Raw genomic sequence first — 19,342 nt, forward strand, 5'->3', positions numbered from 1 at the left:
TGACTTATTGGAAAGGGGATCGTAGTCATGCAATCAGAATTAACAAAGTTCAGATTGCATTGTGTAAATACCATGTTGTGGCACTAACAGAGACCTGGCTCAAGGAAAAACAGGGCTGGATATTAAATATTCCTGACTGCAAGACGTTCAGAAGCCACAGAAAAGAAGAAAAAGAGAAAGGGTGGTAGTTTTGGTTTAGGAGAGCTTTGCAGTGCTGAAAGAGAGGAAAATCCCAGAGGATTCAAGAACTGAATTGATTTGGCTAGAGCTAAGCAACAAAAACAGCCAATGAAGAGATGACAGGTTGAATGACCACTTGCAGTGCTGTAATGTTTCTGTGAGTTTATGATTCACTTTTGTGTGGGTAAATCTGGTCGTCCGGGCTGGAGAGGACGGATCAGAACGCCACACATTTCACACACCAAGGCTTTAGTGATGTACTAGGATGGCATCAGGAATTAATATTCTCAGTTATATGGAATGACTCAAGAAATTCCTCAGAGGAGGGAAGTTTAAACATTGATTTCGTAGAGATTTTATGGAGTAGTGCAAAACTGTTTCTAGTTGCAGAAGGCTAAGTAATCAGAGGTCTTAGATCAAAAATAGTTTTACAAAAAAATCCCAGCAACAATATAAGGAAAATTGTGCAATGAGCAGTTATGATCTAAAATGAACTGCCTGAAAGGGCAATGGAAGAAAATTCAATTATAATTTTCAAAACATAATTGGATCAGTCCTGAAATTTACAATGTTGCGGGAAACAGTATGAAACTAATTGTATCGCTGTTTCAATGAGCAAGCACAGGCCAATGGCCTCCTTCTGCACTCTATCATTTTGTACTTCTGTGACAACTGATATCACTATTGGTACATATTAGTGACATCTTGCAATTCTTAACCCAAACACCTGTATCTTTTATTACTTCTTGGGTTTAATTCCTGAATCCCTTGCTTATTGCAGCTGTAGCAGGAACCACCCAATTCTCCTTGAAAATAAAACTACTAACATCATGAAATAACATTTCACCAAAAATCATCTGACATTTATGGCTTAGTGTCAACATTTAAGCACAGAATATTTTCAAGGAATTGTACATGTTTTGATCAATAGTCTTTTTCATTTGAATTGTACTAAATTTTGACTGTGAAATGCTAGTCTGTAAAATGAGTGGAAGCAAAGGTTTCTGCGATTTGGAACACATTGGTGGGAATGTTCTCTTGCCTGTAGCAATTGGCTTTGAAATCTAATCTTCTGAATGATTGGCACTAATAAATATTCACATCCTACTGGCATACGGCAAGGGCACAGCCCAGGGCAAGAACATCAGTACTTGGCCATTGATTGGCAACCACAATTCTCAAAAATGGTTTATCTTCTCAATTGTAAGTAATTGATGCTGATTTGAAAACCTGCCTCTTTCGATGTTGATGCTTCAGAGAAGAGAGGTTTGAAATGATTGTGACACAACGTTCACCATCACATCTCAAGGCCACATAACTCAGGGGAACTTGACATAATAGTAGCACATTCCAAATAAATTATTTTTATGTCTGTTAAAAAAATAAATACATGAATTACGACAGACACAAAGTAAATCATAAAACTGGTTTTGCTGTGCTTTCCTCATTGAAGTTTCTGTCTTATTTTGCTATTGTAGATTCTGATTCCCACGCTGTACTCTCTGTTTATGACAACTTAAACAAAGAGAATCCAGATGGACAGCTGGATGAAGACATCAACATGGACAACAAATCTCCTGGGGATTTTGGCACTGCATTTGGAACTAATGACCCTGGAAAACCCTCAGTCAGGTTAGAAAGACTGCAGTAAAACTGAAGGGAAGATACTGTAGATCTAAAAAAAAACTGTAGAAATGTTCAGCAAATTTGATGATAAGTGAAGAGAAAAGACAGGCTGTGATATTTTGGATGTGTTCCCTGAAGAGTACATGCTCAAATTTATGGCCTCCTCTTTCCTCTTCCCAGATATTTCCAGAGTTTACTAAAAACAATGCAGAAATGTGATATGAAGCATATGTTAATAAAGTGGAATTGCATCTTTGTATAAGGGTTATTGTACAACATGGTTTTCTATGGTGAAATCCAGCAACTTTTCCATAACAGGCAGGATTTATTTTCAGGCAGAGGGTTCCCTGTTCCGTCACCTGATTTATAAGTGGGGAACGTATCCAAAGTGATACTGGCTACCCCTTAGATTTTTAATGTTTGACAGGTTCAGATGAGGATGAGATCTCTGTCCCAATTTTGGGACAAAATACTGCCTTGGAGAGCTGCCAGCTAAATGGATTGGCCAGCAGCTCTGCAGTTTCAATTGTGCTGAGTTTGGCCTGTGGCCACCACTGAGGCTTACAGGTAGTACCTCAAGAAAAGGAGCTAAAGGAGCTGGATTGGAGTCTGGGATATTGACTGTTTCTGGATGACAGAGCCAGCAAAGGTCTGGGTTTGGAATGAGGTCCCCCACCCCAACCACTTACTTGACACCAGCCCATGCAGCTAAAGTGGCCAGGACACCTAGCTGGTGTGGGCGTCCTCCTGCTGTGGGCAAAATAGTGATGGGACCAGAGTGAGGCAGGACCCTGTAAAATAGGAGCCAGGCCTTAGGAAAGCGGAATATGGTGAGTAGGCACGATACCACATTTTCAGAACCTTCTTCCTCCTTCAAACATGCTGATAGGGAACTGAATATACTGCTATTGAAATAGCATAAATTAAACAATAGGATTATTTGCTAAATAACATAAACCCCTGTATATCAGGTTTCTATCCATCTTCCAGTTATTGTGTCTAAGCACAGTCTCAACATTCTGGCAATAAATCTCTTTGTTTTATCACCTGAACAAAATCTCAACTTGTGCAAACTGCAGTGTGTCTGCTTATAGAATCCCTACAGTGTGGAAACAGGCCATTTGGCCCATCAAGTCCACACTGACCCTCTGAAGAGTAACCCACCCAGGCCCATTCCCCTTGACTAACGCACCTAATATACACATTCCTGAACACTAGGGGCAATTTAGCATGGCCAGTTCATGTAACTAGCACATCTTTGGATTGTGGGAGGAAACCAGAGCACCCAGAGGAATCCCACGCAAACAGGGACAGAATGTGCAAGCTCCACACAGACAGTGATCTAATCTAATTTTTAAAAGTTGCCTGAGACTGGAATTGAACCTGGGTCCCTGGTGCAGTGATACAGCAGTGCTAATCACTGAGCCACTGTTCCATCCTACATGCTACCCCACTTAGTTTTAATTCACCCAATATCTCAGGGGCTTTTCTGGTTCCCACTTTCATAGTGATACTTGCTAGGCAAGACTATTGACAGCAATAAAATTTTCGAAGGGAGCAAAGCCATAACACACATTAAATGAATTCAACTCAGTTTTTACACAGTTGAGTATGTGACAAATTGTTTCTCTTTGAGGAAAATGGTCACATAGAGGTAATGGCAATTAACTCATCACAACCTGTTAGTTCACAAAGTTCATTGTTACAGAATACCAGATTTAGTATTGAATCTGTACCAAAGGCCTGTTCGTTATTTGTTAGATTGAGGCTGCCTGTCTTTTCACTGTTGTGCTGTCCTGATGTTTTCTGATTTATACTGTATAATTTTGAGTCCAGTTTATCATTGCCACATTTTTTTTGTGGGAAAATTGGAAATCTCTCTGGATTATACTGTTTTATTGAATGGCTGTATCTAGTATAGCTAAAATCATATTTTTCAGAATAATTTGGTTTGATTATCAGTGAAGTCAACAGATTTGTACAATACATGTGTTTTAATTTATAATTGTATTGGTAAAGTTTTAAAATTAAAATCTCTATTTGTATGAGCATACTCAGTAACAAAACTAAAATTCTGTTCAAACATATCTGTCACAATGTTTCTGAGATAAAACAGCATGAACTGTGAGATATGCTCAGCAGGTCTGGTGCATGTGTAGACCTGATTTTGATTCCTGCTCAGAATTGAAAGAAAGTTAAAAGATAAAGTCATAGATTTTGTGCTGTTGAAAGTGAGGAAGACTAAAGGAGATGTTTGGATAGCATAAGAATATGGAGGAAATTAAGGAACAACAGAGTAACGGGAAAACTGTTGAATTAAAGAAACAAAGTGTTAATCCAGATTTAGTATTAATGTCAGGATAATGACAACCCTGCCTGAAAACAAAACTGTGGGGAAAAAAATGTGCATTGGGACTTGGAGAAAATGAGTCAAAATGGAGGGCAAAGGTTATAGCCTTTTGAGCTCAATAAGTCATTAAACAAAGCCACTGAGATGGCAGATGAGATGCTGTTCCTCAAGCTTGCATTGAGCTTCAATAGATTGTAGCAGGTCAGGTGCAGGTTGGTGGGCATGAGAGTAAGGTGATGAATTGAAATGGCAAAGAACCGGAAGATCTGGGTCATGTTGGGAGACTGAATAGGTTCCACAAAATGATCATCCATTCTGCATTTGATTTGACCAGCATAGAGGAGACCACATTGTGTGCAGCAAATACAGTATAATAATGTGAAAGAAGTACAAGTGAATCACAGTTTCACTTGCAAGGAGTATTTGGAGTTTTGGATGGTGAGGAGAAAGGCATTGGGCTACACTACCTGCAATTGCATTGGAAGGTGCTGCAGGAATAGAATGAAATGTTGAGGGTTATACAAAAATGGAATCAGCTATTGTGAAGGGAATGGCCCTTTCGCATTGCTAATAGTGTAGAAAAGGAAAAGATACATTGGGTGTTGGCATTATGTTGGAAGTGGCAGAGATGGTGGAGAATGATTCTTTGGATGTGAAGACTAATGAATTGGGACAATCAGAACTTGTAGTTGAGAGCAAAATTACAGGAAATGGACACTATTCATCGGTTGGTTTGGGGTGATGATGGAGTGGTGGTGGTGGTATGTTCAAGAGGGAGCTGAATGTGGCCTTTGTGGCTAACAGGATCAAGGAGTATGGGGAGAAAGAGGCAATAGGATACTGAAAATGCACAATCAGCCATGATCATTTTGAGTGGTGGTGGAGGCTCGAAGGGCTGAATGGCCTACTCCTGCAACTGTTCCCTATGTTTCTATGATCCTCAGTTGAGCAAAAGTGAAGATATATCAGAAGCTGCACGGTAGCTCAGTGGTTAGCACTGTTGCCTCACAGCACCAGGGACCCAGGTTTGATTCCAGCCTTGGGCTACTGTCTGTGTGGAGTTTGCACGTTTGCCCCGTGTCTGCGTGAGTTTCCTCCAGGTGCTCTGGTTTCCTCCCACAGTCCAAAGATGTGCAGATCAGGTGAATTGGCCATGCTAAATTGCCCATAGTGTTAGGTGCATTAGTCAGAGGGAAATGGGTTTGGGTGGGTTCCTCTTCAGAGGGTTGGTATGGACTTGTTGGGCCGAAGGGCCTGTTTCCACACTGTAGGGAATCTAATCTAAAATCTAAGCACTTTTGTGGACATTGGCATCAGAATAAACGGTGTGACAGAAAGTAGCTTATAGAAAGCAGGGTGTGAGGAGTGTAATCAAGGTGAGTGTTGGTGGGCTAATAGTGAATATTAGTAAATGGTTATCCCCAGAAATGCAGACGGAGAAGTTGAGGAAGGGAAGGAAGTTATCAGGGATTGGCCATATAAAGATGAGAGGTGGAATCTGGAGGCAAAATTGGTGATATTTCCTAGTCAAAAGCTGGATATAGTCAGCAATATACCAAAAAAAGAATTGGGTGACAGACCTGAATAGAACTGGAAAAAGGAATGCTCCACATGTCCCACTAAAAGATAGGCATACTGTGGACCAATGTGGGCTACTTATTCACTTCAACACCTTTTATATGAAGGAAGAAAGACAAGTTAAAGGAGAAATGGTTCAATGAGAGACCAAGTTCTGTTATGTGGAGGAGGGGGTCTCCGTTCAAAGAGGAAGCAGTGACCCATCAGACTCTCTTGACTTGCAATGGAGGTGTAGAATGATTAGAAGTGGTTTGGACCAGAAAACTGGAAATTTTGAAATAACATATGGCATAAGAAGTCATTGATGTAGGTGGAAAGAAATGGAAGGAAAAATAAAGATTGGAATAATTAAATTGTAGCAGGGGCAGAAACAGTCCTTAACCACCTTCTCTTCACTATGGATACGCAATCTCCTGACACTTCCACCCCACACCAAGATGGTTTGAGGGCTTTACAATTCTTCACTGAACACAGGCTCGAACAATCCCCATCCATCACTAGTCTCATCTACCTAGTTGAACTTGTTCCCTCATTGTTAGCCTCCTTCCACTCCGGCTAGTTGAGGCCCAAAAGTGGCTGCTTAAGAGCTACTTAAAAGTCTCATCTTACTAGTGTCTGTAGTCTATCAATAATGGAGATGGGCACAAGGATGCATTGGGTGGCTACCAGGTATACCCTGGTGACCAGCTGGTGGGCTTGTGTTGTTCGACCTATTGGGTACAATGTGGCCCATGGAAGGTCCCATTGCCAGCAAAAGCTATTCGCATTGAAGGAGTTCCCTGCCCCCCTCAAGTCAACCATCCCATATCCAACCCCCTCACTCCCACCCCGTGAATACACCTCCTATACTAATTGCTGTAGGAACTGAACTGTGAGGACTGGAGTTTTTTTTTAAAGCAGCTTTCTGCAAAGCATGCATCGAACAATAACTTCAATTTTCTCATGTAAATTCTTGCCCAAAAGCCTCATTATATAAGTCATTCTGCTGTAACACGCGTTTCGTTTACACAAATTCACTATAACACGATTGACGAATTGGGGACACCGTTTCTAAAGCGCAAAGTTTTAAAGTGTGTATTGATTACAATGCCATTCCAGCCCCATTAGTTTAAATGGTGCTGCTGTTACATGATTTACTTATAACACGGGATTGCACGAGAACTGAAATACTGCATTGTAGCAGAACTGACTGTATGTGTACTCTTTAAAGTAGTACTTATAGTTCTATCTCAAACATTTTTAACATGATAGTACTACATCAGAGTACACATTGAGCAAAGCTCAACGTCTCTGCAGATACTTTTAATGAGCCTATTCACGGATGTTATAACACACTTCTGGAACAGGTAAGACCTGAACTCTGGGCTCCTGACGCAGCGGTAGGGACTTGACTATTGTTCCACCAAAGCCAATAATACAACCCAATAATTACTCAAACTATTCTGAAATTATGAATATAATAAAGATCAGCATCTATGAGTGGTCTGAGACAGCCTGGGTACAATTGGGCCAACTCAATTTCATTATCCTGCAAAATAAGTAGGAATTAAATCTTTAAAATCCCACTGTTTGAATTGTGATTTTACCATCTCTGAATTGAACAGAACTATTAGGATCAATTTCAAATTGTTTTATTTTCTGTTTTTAATATTTGATGAGCAGAGAACATTTAGTGTCTCAGCTGGATAATGATATTTGTGGCTGAATTATATTTTTTAAAAAAGCTTCCAAATCAACCTGTTCAGAGATGTTATGACTCTCCACTCGAGCAGGAGGGACCTGAACACAGGACTTCTCATTCAGATTTAGGGGCACTACCACTGTGCCACAAAATCCCCCAAACTGACTTGTATGTCACGGTAGAGGGCTGGATTTAACCAGCTCTCTTGGGGTCAGGCTGAGAATCTGGGAGTGGCCTCTGACAGGGTTAAGGAAGATGGAGTGGACAACCAATCACTTTCCCACCAACGTGTTCAGGAGTATACACCACCATCCACCAAAAACAAAAAGCTGCAATAGCTGCTCCTCATTCACTCCTGGCAATGCTGCTGCCTACCTGCACCAAATAATGAAGGTCCATCTCTTATCGCCTCCCTCACCACCCTCAGCAGGACATGCCTCACCGATTGTAGCAGCAGAAACTTTAACTATTGGTTACAAAGGCAGCCCGATCACTGATGCCCTCTCTAGTGGCTGCAGTTCCAGCCATTTCCGTTTTTCCTGGTGCTGCTGCTGTGACCTTACAACTGGCTGACAGCTGAGCTACTTTAAAATAACATTTACAGTGAAATGGAGTTTAGCCCTTAAAATACAGTCCAGTTGTATGCTTGTTAGTGTTGTTTTATGTCGTGTTTTATAGTTTTGCAATGTTTCATAAGCCAGTGCAAGTTCCTTCAATGCCTTTCATGCTCCTTATTCATGGTACAACTGAAGTTGAATTGTGCAGAACATGAGATTATTTCTTTAAAAGCAGATCAAAGCCACTTCAATGGAATGAAAGTTATTATTAAAGGATCCTTTCCGATCTAAAAAAACAGGGAGAATGTACTTCCATGGATGTTTTACCATTTCAAATGCCATGACGATGAAGAAAGCACTGCAGAAGTTCTGAGAAAATCCTTGTGGAATATCACTCCCTAACATTTATCGTGGAATGTCACTCCCTAATATTTATCCTGTTTTTTTCATTCATCTGTGGGCTGTCAGTGTCATAAGAAGTACAATCATTTAGGGCCCAGCATTATTTTCCTTTAAGAAGGTATAGTGACTTCCTGTAGGTCACACTCCCCCTTGAGAACATTCTGCAGTCTCTCTAAGATATCCTTGATCCTCGCACCAGGGAGGGAACACACCGTTCTGCTTTCTCGCAGTCGGCTGCAGAAATGTCTGTCTGTACCTCTGACTAGACAGTCCTCTATCACATTTGATGGCTTGGAACCTGAAGAAGGCATTTAGTCTGTTTTCCTTTATTGGTCAGAGCACTGAGTATAGGAATTGGGAGGTCATGTTGCGGCTGTACAGGACATTGGTTAGGCTACTTTTGCAATATTGCGTGCAGTTCAGGTCTCCCTCTAATAGGGAGGATGCTGTGAAACTTGAAAGGATTCAGAAAAGATTCAGAAGGATAAGCTGGGGCTATTTTCTCTGGAACATCAGAGGCTGAGGAATGACCTTATAGAGGTTTATAAAATCATCAGGGGCACGGATAGGATAAGTAGACAAGGTCTTGGGTGGCACAGTGGCTAGCACTGCTGCCTCACAGTGCCAGTAGACCTGGGTTCAATTCCCACCTCAGGCAACTGTCTGTGTGGAGTTTGGACATTCTCCTTGTGTCTGCATGGGTTTCCTCCTACAGTCCAAAAATGTGCAGGTTAGGTGAATTGGCCATGCTAAATTGCCCGTAGTGTTAGGTGTAGGGGAATGGGTCTGGGTGGGTTGCCCTTTGCAGGGTCAGTGTGGACTTGTTGGGCCAAAGGGCCTGTTTCCACACTGTAAGTAGTCTAATCTAATCTTTTTCCCCCGGGTGGGGGAGTCCAGAACTAGAGGACATAGATTTAGGGTGAGTGTGGAACAATTTAAAAGGGACCTAAGGGATAACTTCACGCAGAGAGTGGTACATGTATGGAATGAGCTGCCAGAGGAGGTGGTAGAGGCTGGTATAATTGCAACATTTAAGAGGCATCTGCATGAATAGGAAGAGTTTAGAGGGATATGGGCCAAGTGCTGGCAAATGGGATATCTGGTAGCCATGGATGAGTTGGACCGAAGGGTCTGTTTCCATGCTATACATCTCTATGACTCTTAAGGTAGTGGTGAAATTATGTCCAATCAATCCATGTGATGTGAATGCTCTTACAACCTTGTTAGGAAGGGATGTTTGAGGTTTTTCGCCATATGACAGTGGAGGCACATACGTATATTTCTAAACTGGATTGATGTTGTACTGATTGGAACAAGGTCAGCCTCAGAACAAGAGTTTCCTTATTGGGGCCATAAATCTGCTCCAATCAGGGAGCCTTTGTTGACAGGAGTGTCAGACATCCTGTTCACTCTTGAGAGCTGACACTAAGGAGTTGGTTCAGTGTCAAGAATTTTCCATGTGTACTAAAAGGTGACTTGGTGACAGGATACTGCCTCTGTGGAGTTATTTCAGTGATGACGAGACTAAAGCATGCTCCTGAAGAATTTTATTCACACTAGTTGAGGTCTTGCTCAAACTTAAGGGTTGGTGTCCAGAGCAATATTTGGCAAAGATTGGTTCCGCAATCACTGAAACAGCCATACCAGTATCAGCCTCCATTAGAACCAGGTGATGTTTATTTTGATTGGTTCTAACTTGGATGTTGTTAAGCAATTTAATTGTTCCAAACCAGATGTAGATGGACTTCCCAGGGTATGCGCTTTCCTGGATACAGTCTCCGAGCTCTCTTACTCAGTTAGGTCTAGCGGGACCTAGTTGTCTTTGGGGTAGGTATTTCTGGCATCGTGCCGTTAATTGGGGAACTTGACTCATTTGATCCTGCCATTGAAGACTGGGTCCAGTATGGGGAAATGATGGGGAGATGAAAAACAACAATTCTCCTGACAGCTTCTGTATCCACAGCTTTTTTTGGCTATTAGGAGCGTAAATTTCCCTAGTGTGGAGGTGCTAGTGTTGGACTGGGTGGACAAAGTCACAAGACACCAGGTTATAGTCCAATTGGTTAATTTGAAACTAAAAGCTTTAGATTGTTGCTGCTTCGTCAGGTGAAATCTTCACCAAAACATAATGAAGGAGCAGCGCTCTGAAAGCTTGTGATTTCAAATAAACCTGCTGGACTAAACCTGGTGTCATGTGACTGCTACCTTTCCCTGAGGCACCAGGCGTGAAACCCTTTCAAGAGTTTATGGATTTAGTTGAGGAATATTACAACCTCAGGCCTCCTCTAAATCAGAGACACTACCGGTTTTACTTGGTAATTTGAGAGCTAGGAGAATCCGTAGGGAGTTTGAAGGGAGTTAAGATGACTGGCAGAGGCTGTGTCTTTGGTTTAACCCTTAATGAGATGCTGAGAATCCATTTGGTATGAGGGATTAATGATGTAACCAGGCAAAAGATCCTACTAGCTGAAGCTCAGGACTTTAAACTAGCACTACAGCTGGCTTGATCATTGGAAAATGTGGCAGTGGAGCATATGAGTTGCGGGGTATTCCGATAGAAGTGGACACCCACCCTGACTGAGCCTGGGAAACACCATTTGAGTGAAGGCAATTGCATAGCCTCACTCAGGTCATATCCTGGACTGAGGGACTCTTGGTCAGCCCACAACAGAACCCCGAAACAAAGCCAAGCCTCAGCCAAATGGTTCAAATTTCCTTCAGGATCTGGGCCGGCAAGCCATTGTCGTTGCTACTAGTGTGCGGACGTAAGACAGCAAAAGAGTCCCACTAGACTGAAGAGAGCTCCAAGACTGTATCCAGGAAAGCACATACTCTGGGAAGTCCATCTACATCTGGTTTGGAACAATTAAATTGCTTAACAACATCCAAGTTAGAACCAAAATAAACATCTGGTTAAATGATCAACTGGTTCTAATGGAGGCTGATACTGGTATGGCTGTTTCAGTGATTGCGGAACCAATCTTTACCAAAAATTGCTCTGGACACCAACCCTTAAGCTTGAGCAAGACCTCAACTAGACTGAGAACCTATACTGGGGAACCTTTATACAGTAAGGGTTCAATTTTGATTCTGGTCTCTTAGACTAGATTTTCAGTCTAGCTGAGGTCTTTGATTAGATTCCCTACAGTGTGGAAACAGGCCCTTCAGCCCAACAAGTCCACACTGACCCTCCAAAGAGCAACCCACCCAAACCCATTCCCCTACATTCACCCCTGACTAATGCACCTAACACTACAGGCAATTTAGCATGGCCAATTCACCTAACGTGCACATCTTTGGACTGTGGGAGGAAACCAGAGCACCTGAAAGAAACCCGTGCAGACACAGGGATAATGTGCAAACTCCACAAGACAGATGCCCAAGGCGGGAACTGAACCTGGGTCCCTGCGAGGTGCTGCATTTTGGGAAAGCAAATCTTAGCAGGACTTATACACTTAATGGTAAGGTCCTAGGGAGCGTTGCTGAACGAAGAGACCTTGGAGTGCAGGTTTAATCTCACTAGATTGGTCAACATTTTTCCATTACAAAATGGCTGCCTGAGTGAAGTCCTAATTAAATACCTGGAAGTTTTTCAGGAAGGTCTAGGGACTATCAAAGGAGCTAAGGCCACCTTGCATGTTGACCAGGAAGCAATTCCCACGATTTTGCAAGGCATGCCCAGTGCCATTTGCCTTACAGGCAAAAGTCGAGGCAGAAATTAGGAGGCAGTAAAGCAAAGGAATCGTCAAACCAGTCCAGTTTATGGAATGGGCCGAACCAAGTGAACCAGTTGTGAAGCCGTACAGGTTGGTTTGCCTTTATGGGGATTTTAAGTAAACAGTAAACTGCTCTTAGCAGTTGGATAAATACCCATTCCCTTGCATAGAGGGTTTATACACAAAGCTGGGTGGGGGGGAGGGGGGGGGGGGGGGCGCGGTTGCTGTCCTTTATGAACGTGGACATGAGCCATGCGTACTTGCATTTGGGGTTAGGTGAAGATTCCCAGACAAATGCTGCAATTAATAATCATAATAGTTTCTACCAATATACGAGACTGCCATTTGGGGTATTGTCAGCCTGTACAATTTTTCAGTGAATGATGGAAAATGTTTTACAAGGTCTATCCCAGGTTACCAGTAATCTAGATGACGTGCTAATAACAACAAAGGCCAATAAGGAGCACTTAGAGAACTTGGACATAGTCCTTAGATGTTTTTCCCAGGCAGGCGTGTGCCTTATAAGAGCAAAATGTATGTTCCAGGCACCCCATGTGACCTATTTGGGCTGCAGAGTTGACAAAGTTGGGTTATATAGCCTTTGGAAGATAAAGCAAGGGTGATCAAAGGTGCCCCAGCTCTTATGTCTGTACTAGAGCTTAGGTCTTTCCTTGGTCTGGTGAATGATTATGGCATGTTCACAACTAACCTGGCCTCCATCCTGGCACCTTTGCATCAACTCTTTAAAAAGGGTCAGCCTTGGAAATTGTCACTTAGCTGTATCTTTCAGGGAAGTGAAGAAACTGCTGTCATCCTCTAAGCTGTTGGCATAGTATGATCACAAGCGTGATGTGGTATTGACCTAGGATGTCTCCTTGTGCAGCATCGGGCTGTTATTAGCTCAAAGGTGGTCCAGTGGAGAAAATTAGTGCCCAATAGTGTATGCATTTAGGACTTTGGTTGGATAGAGAAGGAAATCATATCTAAAGTTGGGAAGTTCCACCAATACTTTTACAGATGTACATTTGAAATAATAACAGATGACAAACCCCTGGTAGGTTTACTTAAAGAGGACAAGGCAGTGCCGCTCAAATCTCCAGGCCGAATTCAGCAGTGGACTCTAATACTAAGTGTGTATTATTACAAATTGGAACACCATCCAGGAGGCCAAGTAGCAAATGCGGATGCATTGAGCCACCTCCCTCTGGCAGATACATCACCGGTGGTACCACCACTGGGGGTACCTAGGGTTTTAAATTTTCTGGACACCCTTCCAGTCACAGCTGACAATACCAGACTTGGACATAGAAAGATCCAGTCCTGGCAAAACAGAAACAGTTGGTGATGGTGGGGGAAATCAAAGGACTGTCACAACCAGGATTGAAACTCTTTTGGAACCAGAGAGACCAGATCACAGTAGAGGATGGCATATTATTATGGGGAGCAAAGAGTGATTGCGCTGAGCAAAGGTCACCACCAGATACTGGCTGATCTCCACCAGGATCATCCAGGGGTTTCCAAAATGAAGATGTTGGTGAGACGTTATGCCTGGTGGCCAGGATTGGATGCAGACATAGTTATGTTGGTCGGGCAGTGCCCACAGTACCAACAAGGACAAAGATTACCATCAGCCTCTTCCCCACATTTGTGGGAATGGCCGGGTAAACCCTGGACTCAATTATAAGTTGATTATATGGGTCCTTTCATGGCTCAATGTTCTTAGTCATTGTGGATGTCCACTCAGATTGGCTGAATGTGCATAGAGTTCATTCATCAAACACTGGGACAACAATAGAAAAGCTGTATAAAACAGAAGTTGCTGGAAAAGCTCAGCAGTTTGGCTGTATTTGTGAAGAGAAATTAGAGTTAATGTTTTTGGTCTGGTGACCCTTCCTCAGAACTGTTGGAAAAGCTGTGAGCATCTTTTCCAGTACCCGGACTCCGGGAAGTGTTGGTCACAGATAATGGGCCATTGTTTACCAGCAGGGAATGTGCTTATTTCCTAAAGTCAGATGGTAGTCGGTATATAAGGACAGCTCTATTTCATCCATCATCCAATGCTGTGGCAGGAAGAGCAGTCTAAGTTTTGAAGACAGGCCTAAAGAAACAGCCAACAGCTTCATTAGATACCAAATTGCCCTGTCTGATTGTAGGAATGCCCCTCATGCAACTATAGGGATAGCTCCAGCAGACTTGCTAATGGGGAGAAGACCCCGCACCAGGTTAAAACTGACCTTCCTGGACCTGAGGTTGAAATGGCATCAAGACTCTGCTAAGCGAGAGAAACAGTTTGATTCAGGAGAGGACGTTTGGTATAGGAATGATGGGATTGGCCTTGTATGGGTAAGAGACATGGCTAACACAAGATCAGATCCAGTGATGTTTAAAGTTTGAGTAGGTGCGACAGTCCTGAACAAGCACATGGACCATATGAAGGCTGCAAACGCACAAATGACTGGAGCCTTGCCTGACTTCTCGACTGCGTTTCCGATTGAACCAGACCCCAAGGGCTTTCCCTTTCTGTCAAGCATTGAAGTGACCTTGGAGTTGAGTTGGACACAGTGAATGTTTCTGCCTCACACTTTCTCCACCAGAAGAGGAGAATGAATTTCTGCCAAGATACTGCAAGAGATGAGCTAATCTGCATTATGTGCCACCCGTATCAGAGGCAGAGTTGGAAGAATCTCGGTGCTAAAATGCCCCAGAAGAGCTACGAATAAAAGAACTGGCCTACGTCCTGGAACTTAGAGAGGGAAGGATTACTTGGAGGAGAACTTGCAAGTGGTCACGTCCTAAGGTGTCTGGTTCTCTTCTTTGTTATTTGTTTGGAAGATGCTTTTGAGGGTCTTTTGATGAATTTTTGCAGTTTGTTCTGTGGAATGGTATATATTACAGCCATAGTATGTTTGTCATTGGTGGAGGTAATAAATGTTTAATATGATGCATAGGACACTGGTAAGTGAATTGCTTTCACCTGTATATGAACATATGATTCCTCAAAGCCTGATCTTCATTTGAAAACTGCTCATCTGATTGTGGACTCAGTCCTGCTTTCCTATCTATCCTTAGATTCTTGATTGATCAGGGAGTCAATGCATATATCTTTGTGTTATTGAAGCTGCACTCATTCATGGAAGTGGAGAGTATTCTACCACACTCCTGACTTGTGCCTTACAGGTTTTGTGGAGTCATAAGGTAGATGCTTGCTACAGATACATCCAACCTGCTCTTGTAGCCACAGTATTTGTGCATTTAAGTTTCTGGTCAATGGCTTGCCCTAAGATGTTATTGGTGGTGGAATGACAAAAATTAGGGGGACAGATAGAAGGTTTTGTGGGAATGAGGGAGACTTACAATTGGTATGTTGCCTTCCAGGTGCCAGGGTTCGTGATGCTCTGATTGTGTTTTCGGGATTCTTGAGGGGGAGGGGGAGCAGACCCAAGTCGTGGTCCATATAGGCACTAATGACATGGGTAGGAAGAGAGATGGAGATTTCAGGCAGAAATTCAGGGAGCTAGGGTGGAAGCTTAGAGCTAGAACAAACAGAATTGTTATCTCTGGTTTGTTGTCTGTGCCATGTGCTAGTGAAGTGATGAACAGGGAGACAGCTGCAGGGATCATGCAGGAGGGAGGGTTTTGGTTTCCATGATAATTGGAGCTCTTTTTGGGGAAGGTGGGACCGCTACAAACAGGATGATCTTCACCTGAATCAGATGGGTACCAATATCCTGAGGGGGAAATTTGCTAATGCTCTTCGGGATGGGGATTAACCTAATGCAGCAGGGTGATAGGAACCTGAATTGTGGTTCCCAGTGAACAGGAGGTTGAGGGTAGTGAGATCAGGGATTGGTTTAGAAGGTCGCAAGAGGGCATTGACGATCAAGATTTTGGTTTGAAATGTGTGTACTTCAATGCCAGGAGCATCCGGAATAAGGTAGGTGAACTTGCAATATGGGTTGGGACCTGACATTTCGATGTTCTGGCCATTTCAGAGACATGGCTAGAGGAGGGACAGGAATGGTTGTTACAGATTCCGGGATTTAGATGTTTCAGCAAGAACAGAGATTATGGTAAAAGAGGCGTGGGTGTGGCATTGTTAATCAAGGGTGGTATTACAGCAGGTGAGAGAACATTTGAGGACTCATCCACTGAGGTATTTTGGGCTGAGATTAGAAACAGGAAAGGAGAGATCACCCTGTTGGGAGTTTTCTGTAGGCTTCCAAATTGTTCCAGCGATGTAGAGGATAGGATAGCAAAGATGATTCTTGAAAGGAGCGAGAGTAACAGGGTAGTTGTTAAGGGGGACTTTAACTTCCCCAATACTGACCACGAATACTGTAGTTCAAGTCGTTTTGATAGGTCAGTTTTTGTTCAATTTGTGCAGGAGGGTTTTCTGACACAGTATGTAGACAGGCCAAGAAGGGGAGATGCAATATTGGATTTGGTACTGGGGAATGAACCCAGCCAGCTGTTAGATTTGGAGGTAGGTGAGCACTTTGGCGATAGTGACCACAATTCGGTTTTGTTTATATTAGAAATGGGCAAGGATGGGTATATACCACAGGGAAAGAGGTACAACTGGGGGAAAGGCAATTGTGATGCAATTAGGCAAGATTTAGGATGCATAGGGTGAGGGAAAGAAACTGCAGAGGATGGACACATTTGAAATATGGACCTTATTCAAGGGACAGCTACTCCAGGTCCTTGATAAGTATATGCCTATCAGGCAGGGAGGTACTTGTTGAGAGAGGGAGCGATGGTTTACTAAAGAAGTTGAAGCTCTTGTCAAGAGGAAGAAGAAAGCTTATGTGAGGATGAGACATGAAGGCACAGTTAGGGGGTTTGAGAGTTATGTTAGGAGAAAGTGAGGATTGCAGATGCTGGAGATCAGAGCTTAAAAATGTGTTGCTGGAAAAGCGCAGCAGGTCAGGCAGCATCAAAGGAACAGGAGAATTGACGTTTCGGGCATAAGCCCTTCTTCAGGAATGAGGAAGATGTGCCAAGCAGGCTAAGTTAAAAGGTAAGGAGGAGGGACTTGGGGGAGGGGCATTGGAAATATGATAGGTGGAAGGAGGTTAAGGTGAGGGCGATAGGCCGGAGAGGGGGTGGGGGCGGAGAGGTCGGGAAGAAGATTGCAGGTCAAGAAGGCAGTGCTGAGTCCAAGAGTTGGGACTGAGAAAAGGTGGGGGGAGGGGAAATGAGAAAGCTGGAGAAATCTGCATTCATCCCTTGTGGTTGGTGGGTTCCTAGGCGGAAGATGAGGCGCTTTTCCTCCAGGCGTCGTGTTGCCATGGTCTGGCGATGGAGGAGGCCAAGGACCTGCATGTCCTTGGCGGAGTGGGAGTGGGGAGTTAAAATGTTCAGCCACAGGGTGGTTGAGTTGGTTGGTGTGGGTGTCCCAGAAGTGTTCTCTGAAACGTTCCGCAAGTTGGCGGCCTGTCTCCCCAATGTAGAGGAGGCCACATTGGGTGCAGCGGATGCAGTAAATGGTGTGTGTGGAGGTGCAGGTGAATTTGTGACGGATATGGAAGGATCCCTTGGTGCCTTGGAGGGAAGTGAGGGGGGAGGTGTGGGCGCAAGTTTTGCATTTCCTGCGGTTGGAGGGGAAGGTGCCGGGAGTGGAGGCTGGGTTGGTGGGGGGTGTGGATCTGACGAGGGAGTCGTAGAGGGAGTGGTCTTTCTGGAACACTGATAGGGGAGGGGAGGGAGATATATCCTTGGTGGTGGGGTCTGTTTGACGTGGCGGAAATGACGAAGGATGATACGATGTATCTGGAGGTTGGTGGGATGGTAGGTGAGGACCAGTGGGGTTCTGTCCTGGTGGCGATTGGAGGGGTGGGTTCAAGGGCGGAGGAGCGGGAAGTGGAGGAGATGCGGTGGAGAGCATCGTCAACCACGTCGGAGGGGAAATTGCGGTCTTTGAAGAAGGAGGCCGGGTTGTTCGGTATTGGAATTGATCCTCCTGGGAGCAGATGCGGCGAAGGCGAAGGAATTGGGAATATGGGATGGCGTTTTTACAGGGGGCAGGGTGGGAGGAGGTGAAATCTAGGCAGCTGTGGGAGCCAGTCGGTTTATAGTAAACGTCCGTGTTGAGTCAGTCATCCGAGTTAGAAATGGAGAGGTCTAGGAAGGGGACGGAGGAGTCTAAGACGGTCCAGGTAAATTTGAGGTCAGGGTGGAAGGTGTTAGTAAAGTGGATGAACTGTTCAACCTCCTCGTGGGAGCACGAGGCAGCGCCGATACAGTCATCGATGTAGCGGAGGAAAAGCTGGGGGTTGGTGCCAGTGTAGCTGCAGAAGATGGACTGTTCCACATATCTAACAAAGAGGCAGGCATAGCTGGGGCCCATGGCTACTCCTTTGGTTTGGAGGAAGTGGGAGGATTGGAAAGAGAAGTTGTTCAGAGTGAGGACCAGTTCAGTCAGTCGAAGGAGGGTGTCAGTGGAAGGGTACTGGTTGGTATGGCGGGAAAGGAAGAAGCGGAGGGCTTTGAGTCCTTTGTGATGGGGGATGGAGGTGTACAGGGACTGGATGTCCATGGTGAAGATAAGGCATTGGGGGCCGGGGTAGCGAAAATCATGGAGGAGGTGGAGGGCGTGGGTGGTGTGCCAAATGTAGGTGGGGAGTTCTTGGACTAAGGGGGACAGGACCGTGTCAAGGTATGCAGAAATGAGTTCGGTGGGGCAGGAGCAGGCTGAGACAATGGGTCGGATGGGGCTGTCAGGTTTGTGGATTTTGGGCAGGAGGTAGAAACGGACGGTGCGGGGTTGTGGGACTATGAGGTTGGAGGCGGTGGATGGGAGATCCCCTGAGGTGATGAGGTTATGGATGGTCTGGGAGATGATGGTTTGGTGGTGGGAGGTGGGGTCATGGTCAAGGGGGCAGGAGGAGGAGGTGTCCTTGAGCTGGCATTTAGCTTCAGCAATATAAAGATCGGTGCACCAAACTACCACCGCACCTCCCTTGTCTGCCGGTTTGATGGTGAGGTTGGCGTTGGAGCGGAGGGAGTGGAGGGCTGCACGTTGCGAGGGTGAGAGGTTGAAGTGGGTGAGAGGTGAGAGTTATGTTAGCCAGGAAAGGTCTGAAGAAAGAGCTAAGAAGAGCCAGGAGAGGAATTGAGAAGTTGTTGGCGGATAGGATCAAGAAAAGCCTTAAGGCCTTCTATAGGTAGATCAGGAATAAAAGAATGACTAGAGTAAGTTGAGGGCCAATTAAAGATAGTAGTGGAAAGTTGTGTGTGGAACCTGAGGACA

At 44.3% G+C, this 19,342-nt stretch overlaps 1 protein-coding gene across 3 annotated transcripts in view; it reads left to right on the top strand.

Moving 5' to 3' along the window:
• The window catches only part of pde1a (phosphodiesterase 1A, calmodulin-dependent), an 811,397-nt gene that overhangs the window by 132,830 nt on the left and 659,225 nt on the right, over positions 1-19,342 (top strand). For all 3 annotated transcript variants that reach the window (XM_072579068.1, XM_072579063.1, XM_072579064.1), the window contains exon 2: positions 1,659-1,812. In XM_072579068.1, the coding sequence (XP_072435169.1) occupies positions 1,659-1,812 (154 nt within the window). The remainder of the gene's footprint in view (positions 1-1,658; positions 1,813-19,342) is intronic.

The sequence above is a fragment of the Chiloscyllium punctatum genome, chromosome 10, assembly GCF_047496795.1.
Source record: "Chiloscyllium punctatum isolate Juve2018m chromosome 10, sChiPun1.3, whole genome shotgun sequence".
Lineage (NCBI taxonomy): Eukaryota > Metazoa > Chordata > Chondrichthyes > Orectolobiformes > Hemiscylliidae > Chiloscyllium > Chiloscyllium punctatum.